The 8,344-nt window shown below is 56.2% G+C and overlaps 1 protein-coding gene across 1 annotated transcript; it reads left to right on the forward strand.

The window, feature by feature from the left end:
- Window positions 1–7,080: 7,080 nt before the first annotated feature.
- Window positions 7,081–8,344, forward strand: GCG54_00013553 (G1/S-specific cyclin CCN1; the record flags this gene model as incomplete). The annotated part of the gene is made up of 2 exons (XM_045413405.1): window positions 7,081–7,287; window positions 7,340–8,344. 2 exons carry the CDS (start codon window positions 7,081–7,083, stop codon window positions 8,342–8,344), a joined length of 1,212 nt encoding a protein of 403 aa, XP_045265039.1.

The following is an 8,344-nucleotide window of genomic DNA, read 5'->3' on the forward strand; positions in this document are numbered from 1 at the left end:
TGCGAGGTCATGCGAGGTACTTGGATGGGTACCTTTGGGAAGGGCATTGTCGATTGCAATTGGGGACCGGTGGACGATGGAATCCACTCCGACGTAAGCGGCCCAGCCGGTCGTGATTCTTGTGTACGGACCGGGGATAGGGTTGCCGACTGGGCAAGCTGGCTGGCTGGTGGTCCATGTCCTCATTTTTTTTTTTCTTTCTTGGGAGGAATTGTTGCGGCATTGGAGATTCCTTGTCCAATGCGAGATGGTTTCCTGTTGCTTGCATTGCATACGCAAGTACTGTGCATGTGAGGAGAAGGGAAACGAGCCAGCCAGGTTTGGGGAAATTTAGTTGGTTCCTTGGGTGTTGCGTGCTTTCTTGTTTCGCGAGGCGCGATGGGGGACGATGATCTGGCGTAGGTCTTGCAGGGCCAATTTACTCAAGATGGCCCAATTGACTTTCGAATACGGTTTGAAGAGGACACGCCAGGACTTGCGCAAGTCAGATTTCGCTTAACCACTGAATGTTCAGATTCAAGGGCCGCCTTACAGATGAAAACTATTGAGAGTCTTTCCGGCACCTGGCATGGCAATTGACTCCACACAACCCTGTGAATCCTCAAAATCCTCAATCCTCGAATGCCAATGCCAATGCCAATGCCACCACAATCCCCTTTCCGATGCGTCCGGCTTGGAGGGGCTGAAGTTACAGACACGTACGGATGATATTGAAGAGGCGAACTATTACGACTACGCTCGACTCAATTGGGTTTCAACGCGACCTCAACGCGGTCGCCGAAACTGGAAAATCGAACGGCTCACTTTGCCCTCCAGATGGCCGTGCGTTTGCCGGAAAGATCTGATGGTCGTCGGGCTGTTTGATGATGAGATGACGATCCATAGCGATGATACCGGACACTTGGCCCCGCCAAGGTGCGCCAGTCGCTGGTATCTGAAGCAGGATGCCCTAGGCTCCAGCAATTGCAACCTCAGAAAAGGAGCCGTGGTGGTCGTTCACTGTTCAATCTGAAGCCGAGCCGGTGTGGTGGTGGTGGTGGTACGGTCGACCCTGCGCCTGGCGTGCGCCTGCGGTAAGTGTGGGCGGCGCACGGAAGGTACCATTTTTACCACATGCGCAGGAGAACACGCATGACCCTCCACCCCATTTACGACGGTCTCGTTTGGTAAAGGCGTCCGAGGGACGTGTGGTTTTCGCGTTTGCGTGTGTGATGTTGAGTTTCTGGAAGTTTTGATGGACGCATGCAGTATTGGCACGCAAAGTAGCAAAGTAGCATGGGGACGGGGGCCCGGTTGCAGGTCACGGGCGTTGGGCTCTTGACTCTTGCCCCTGCGCGAGTGACGATCCCGTCATTTTGCGTTGGTAGGCTGTTTTTTTTATTTTATTTGATGATGAAGGTGACGGACGAAGCTCAATCCTCAGGCTCCACGAGGTCAGGTCAGGTCTTTGTGGGCGGCCTCGATGGAGACCTGCATCTCGCATTTTTCATGCAAGAAACAAGCTTGCACAGGTATTGGATGGCTGCACAACTGCTGGTCTGGTTGGCGACGAGGCATCTGTCGTTGAAGCACGCTCAGTGGCCCGAGGGCCGCAAGGGGTGGGGGCCCGCCCACCGTTTGCTCTGCCAGTGCTCTCTGCCAGTGGAGGAACATCCTGTGGCTTGTGCAGGGGACGCTGGAGCTTCTAGAAGGACGGCCGCTGAATGGATGACGGTCGGTGCGCCGCTGCTGACGGGACGCGACACCTGCAGACGGTCGGCCCAATTGCAGCTCTCGGATTTACGTCCTGGGTGGAGGCCCGTCCCGGAGAGGCCCGGACGGCATCGACCTTTTTCTTGTGGCCCAAGATGTTCGCTGACGGATGGAATAACAACAAACAAACACCAAGAGCTGAATTCGAATTGCGAATAACAAATAACAATAATACGGGCCTCGTCGACCACGACCGCCTGCCTGCCTGCCTGCCCTTCTCGGTGGCGATGCTATCAGACAGTGGTGAATTGCGATGACGGTTTACGCATATATCAATCGGTGGAGGGCGCCGTGGGAAGAATCAGGCCAAGGAGACGGGAAATGCATCCAATGTCGCTCGCCGTTGAATACTGAGTACGCTCTCCACCGTCATATCCGCCTGCTTATGTCATTTCATTGGGATATTCTCTGCATGCCCCCCCAATATCCAAGCCACAGTTACATGACTGTGTGTCGTCCCTCCCGCTCTACTCTGCAGATTCTCCACGATTAAACGCACGCCCACGGAGAGGAGGCACCTCGTACGGAGACCGAATCTGCATCATCGTCATCCATCACTTAATGTCGCCAAACTGCCCCAAGATCCACGTCCACGGTCCCCCGATATCCACTACAGAGGAACCTCACGCTTCCAGAAGGACAAGGCGCACACACACACACCAAAAATCACCCCCTGCACCGCGTCGTGGCCAATCCCAGCCGGCGCCTGGCTTCCCGTCAATCCCTGCTCCAGACTCCGAACACCACCCAAACCGCGACCACCACACGCACACGCTCACGCTCACGCTTCTTATTACACCTTCCTCCAACCTTGCACGCAAACACGACCATTACACGCAAAACCGGCCGCCCTGGACCTTGACCACTCTCACCACCACCACCAAGGACGCAGAATCTCCACCATTGCTCAAATCCACACAGCATATCCGCCCTTTTGCACACTACTACCACCAGCTCGGGAGCATCTTACATATTCTGTACACGCATTCCCCGAAGCAAGCATAAGCCGCCTGCCTTTGTTCATCAGATCAGTCAGCATATATCGGACAGGCACCCCGCCAATCATTACTCGCCAGTGCGACTCTCCGGCCGCGTCCCCTGCCTTGGCCAAGTCCTGACAGCCAACCAACCAGAAGGCCGCAGAGCCCCTGGGCGAAAGAACGAACGCTGAACCGTCTCGTCGACGAACCGCTAAAACCATCCGCGACAAAGGGCAATCAGCAACATCAGTTCGAGCCGGGGGTCGGAAAGGAAACGCTCAGCCCAGCCACCATCGTTTTTTCTTTCACTTACCTCGACGACCGGCTCCAGGCTTCGTCGTGGCCGCCGTCGACGCTGACAGCAGCACTTTTGCAGGCTGTTGGCGCATCGGTTCCACTGGAGGTGTCGTCGTTGGGCCACTCTCAGCAGTCTCTGTCACCCCCGCTCCACGCCGGTGATCCCGTTCGACGTCTCGCCTCGTGTCTCGTCATTCTTTCTCGCAGCCGGCCCGCCGTTTAGCCACAGAGTCTGACGCCTCCGTGGTCCGCTAAATCGGACGCCATCTACATAGTAATAGGGGATTTCCTTACTTCTGAAGCTCTACGTACCGTATCACGTCTTCCTTTTCCTTTTGACCCTGGCGGTGGAACACGCTACTGCCAGTGATACACACAAAGACATTTATCAATCTGCGAGTCCTGCCAACGTAGCGACGCGGGTGGCATCATCTGCGGCGTGGCATATCGAGGCTAGGCACAGATACAATCCCAACAGGCACAAGGCACAACGGCCCATCGGTTCGAATAGTGCAGTACGGATACCTATCCAAGAACAAGACACCGGCCGGGCTGCTGCACAAAAGCGGTCATTGTGTCGTAAGAGCTGTTGCAGTCAGTCTCCTCAGGCGTCTTGGGGGGGTGCATCTGCTGGCTCCTGCTCCTGCCTTGTCCTGTCTGCCTCCGGCGTCAGGTCCACGGTGCCAAACGGTTCCGTACCTCCTAACGTACTTGCGCAGTAGCACTTCACCAGCCGCAGCCAATCGACGGCCGGCTCGCGTCTGCTGTAAGGTCCCACCCTGCAAGTCCGCCATCCACTCTCGGCGCGCGCTCGACAGGCATTATCTTAGCTGCTGCTTTCGCTCTCACACTGGACACTGGACGGCGACAGCTGGAAACCGACATTTCGCTAGCTAGGGCAGACAATCAATTGTGTGTGTGTGAGTACTGATACTGAGAAGTGCTTGCCTGCCTGCTGCTGTCCGCTGAGTCTGCTCACTGCCTGTCTGCCTCGTTCGCTGGCATCCGAAGACTGCAGAACAATACCATAGGTAACCTCGTGGGAAAAGAGGGCGAAACTGCGCATCTCCCGTCCATCTCACTCACATCACATCGCTCACTCAGCCTGCTTCTGTCGCTCCTGCTGCACTTGCAGGGCACATCTGCAAGGAAAAGAGGGCCGGCTCTGCAAGTAAAGTGCGGCAGCAGCTTGGCCGTCCACTCAGCGCACTCACTGAAGCTGCAGCACTCTTAGCAGCTGCTTCAGCACATCCGGTACGTACCTTTCCCTCTACAGGTTCCCAAGCACCCTGGCACCCTGGGTCGCGTCCGCGTCGCCGGCCGCCCAATTGCCAGCTGCCAGTCCCCAGCAGCATTGCTCCAAGCCCCATCCCCCATGCCCGCCGCCCGGCTCAAGCCTGGTTCGAGCTTGTCCCTTGTCCCTGCCCTGCCCTTGCCTGTCCTGTCCTGTCCTGTCCTTCCTGTCATCCACCTTGCACCCGCACCTGCACCTGCACTTGCACTTGCCAGCCCAGCCCAGGAAAGCACCACACGGTACACCCCCTCCCCTCCCCTTCCCCCCCTCTCCTTCCACTCTTTCCCACGCAAGTCACAGAAAAGGTACCTCTCCAGGTCGCTCCTTCCCACTCTCTCCTAGACCAAAAAGGCCAAAGCTGCAAGTACCTTTTTATTGGAACCGAGGAAGGGGGGGACCTTGCCTTACAATGGAGACTGCAGACTGGGAACTGAACTGGGACTGGGGGGACAGACTCGTCCCTCTCTCTCTCTCTCTTACCGGCGGGCTCTCTCTCTCACACACACACCCGTACCCACGTCGTAAGGTACCTTACTCCTCCTCCTCGCTGAGCGTCGGTGGTGCGGTGCTTGGTTAAAACACCTTCGTTCTCTTCCAATCCTTTTTCATCTCCTCCTCCGCTCTCCAACCCTTTACCTACCCTCTCCTCCCCCCTTCCTTCCTCCCCTTCGACTCTCCCCATCCATTCATTCCCTCTCCGAAGCCAACCCTTCCTGACCTCTTTACTCGCCGAAAACGACTAAAGGGTCTTTCCATTCTCTAACTCAATCCCCCCTCCCAGAGAATAGGAAAAAAGAGGAAGGAAGGAGAGACTTAATCTGGCGACTGTCCTCCCTCCAAAAAGAAGTTTCGACATCACCAAATCAACCTCTCCCTTCAACACCACCAATCGAGTGCTTCTTCTCCGACGAGGACAAGTACCCCAACCCAACCAACCAGCAGTTAGGACGACCAGCTTCTCCTACACGCAATCCCCCCCATCCCGCCTCCGCTCTCCTCCGCCAAGGTCATTCAAAAGGGTTCACTTGACGACCAACCGCTTGGAGCTGCAATTCTGCAAAGAAGTCCGCAAGACGAAACGCCAGAGCAAGAGACCGGATTGAACGACAGAAAGAGACATCAATAGTGCAGAAGGCCTTGACTGGTATTTTCTACACTTCTTTTTTTGCATCCCAATCCACCGACGTCCCTCCCGTTCCGCCCCTTCGCCTCGCCCTTCACTCGACACCAGTCCCACGCCCATCTGCGCTGCGACTAGACACCCCCTGAAGAATTCCTCGCTCTCGACCCGAGGAACTCGACTCAGTCCCGACAACGACACGACTCTCATCGGCCCTCCGACGACTGCTCCCTCTCGTTCCGCCGGCCTCCCCATCCGCCCTCATTCCATCTCCGATCCCCTGCGATCAAGGAATTGAAGGTCCCAAAGCTCCGCAGAAGCTGCCAGATACGATTCGCTTCGTCACCTGGCCCAATCGTCGCTAACGGAAAACACCACACCTCTCACGAGTTGTCGACCGTCAACGAAAGTCATTATACATGACCCCGTCCGGATTATAGGAGACGTTTTCTCTTTTTTTCCTTTGGGCATCGTCTGTGAAGGTACGTTTTGGTGAATGCTGCAATTTCGCAACTTGACATGAATGCAATGTGGACTCGGGATGATCGACTCGACGACGACTACGGCCTGGTCTGATGACGGGATGAACTCTCGTCTCCATCTCCAAAACCCTGCCCAAGCTTCTTCCCATCTAGCACCGAGCACCCTTTCCTTTCTCCGATGAGTCGGACGAACTGGTTCTGAACTCTACTTACCCTTCTGCCTCTCCCTTACCGCTACTATCCCATTTTTTGACCCACGGAGAAACCTCCCCACATTCATATACCAACCTTCTGAGGAGAGGATCGCTCGTGGGACACGTTCACTCGGAGCTCCCCCGTCCAACCCTCAGGAATTGTCTCATTTCCTCTCGTCTCGACAACCTTCATCTTCCCACTGTGGCGGTAAGCCTCGCCATCACACTGAGCACCTGTTTCCCCCCAGTTCCTCAACCTGCCCTCTCGTCACCCCCTTCCTCCCCTTCAATCCTCTCCCGCCTAGCCCCAGACAAAACTCGCCAATCTGGTCGATGCCTCCATCTCCCGCCGTGCCAACCCGTCTCCACCACGCAATTGTCGAATCAGCGCTCGTGGGCTTTTGGCCGAGATCTGCCCTTTGGATCGCCAGCTGCGAATTTAACAGCCCGCAACCGCCTGGACTGCGCCCGTCACCAGTCAACGATAGCTGCCTGTCTCACAACATCTGCTGCTCTAGGCTCTCTTGAGCGCCTGAAATCGTCCAAAGGAACCACCGGGCTAACCAAGAATTGCCTGTTTTCTAGAGCCCTCCAGTCGACCTCTTCTTTAAACGGCCAGTCACCCGGCCACTTTTCCGTCCGTCATCCCGTACGCAGGAACTCGGTCTCGCATCATTTCGGCTTCACTTCCAGCCACAGTCACTCTTTTGCCGGACCCTGTTCATCTTCACCACGCTCCTTCTAATACTAATATTCTAATCCTTCGGTCGCATCATTCCACACTCTTTCCCTGCGCAGCCGACTTTTGAGTTTTTTCTTTTTTTTTTGCTCGTTTCCGTATCTCCGACCACCAAAAAAGCTTCCTGGAGAACTTAATAGTCACTCTTTCCCAAATCGGAACTTCGACCCCGTCATCCTCCAACCCCCTTACAACCGCCCTCGACTCACTTCTCGATTCATAATGGCGTACTACCAGCAACAACAACAGCAGGCCGATCCCACCTACTTCACAGAGGGCAACGAGCAACCCGAAAGGCCACGGATGGGAACCCGCGATGCTGCTAAGATGATTGCCAGGCAACGGCAGGAGATTATCGCCAGCGAGCTTTCCCGCATTGCCGGTGATGAGTACTTGGAGGACATCATGAAGCACATGAGGCACATGGAGGTAAGACGAGGCGGACCCCAGTCAATGGGCTCTGTTGCTAACAATGGCCCAGGATGAGACGATGCCCGACGCCAACCTCATCGACATGCAGCGTGAGATTCAATGGTACATGAGACCCTACCTCATCGACTTTCTCATCGAGGCCCATGCCGCCTTCGCCCTCCTCCCCGAGACTCTCTTCCTCACCGTCAACCTGCTCGACCGGTACTGCTCCAAGCGTGTGGTGTACAAGCAACATTACCAACTTGTTGGATGTGCTGCTCTGTTGATCGCTGCCAAGTACGGAGATAAGAAGGACCGTGTGCCCCAGATCCATGAGCTTAACAACATGTGCTGCGGCCTCTACGATGCTGGCATGTTCACCCAGATGGAGATGCACGTCCTCAACACCCTCGAGTGGACCATCGGCCACCCCACCGTCGACTTCTTCACCCAGCTCATCGTCGCTGAGGAGCACGACAAGGTTGAGGTCGAGCACATGGCTGCCTACATCTGCGAGATCGCCCTGTACCACCGCGACTTCGTGTCTACCAAGCCCTCCATCATGGCCCGTTCCTCTCTGGCTCTGGCTAGAGCGATCCTTGGCGAGCCCGAGGTCAACGACGGAGAGTGGGACCACGTTGAGAACGTCACCCTCCTGACTCTGTCCCAGCACCTCCACAGCCCCTCCGTCGCTCTGGCAAGAAAGTACTCCTCGCCTCACCTCTCCGGCGTCTCCAAGAAGCTGGCGTCCTTCATGGCTCACCAGGCCAACATCGCCCGCGCCCAGTCCGGCCCTCCGAGTCCGCCTTCTGAGTCAACAAAACAGGCCAGCATCTACAGCACCCCGCACAAAGGCCATGGAGCCGTCCAAGGAGTCGCCGACGGCTACATGACCCCGCCCATCACTCCTGACGGCGCCGCCTACGCAGCTGTCCAGAAGGACGCCTACGCGATGCCTCCTAGATGCCCGGTCACCCCCACCCCTCAACCGAATACGGCGGCATTTGCCCAACAACAAGTACAACAGCAATACGCCCCGTTTACTCAAAACACAACAGGTCACAACATGGCCTAA

The sequence above is a fragment of the Colletotrichum gloeosporioides genome (genome assembly GCF_011800055.1).
Source record: "Colletotrichum gloeosporioides strain Lc1 chromosome Unknown consensus_38, whole genome shotgun sequence".
Lineage (NCBI taxonomy): Eukaryota > Fungi > Ascomycota > Sordariomycetes > Glomerellales > Glomerellaceae > Colletotrichum > Colletotrichum gloeosporioides.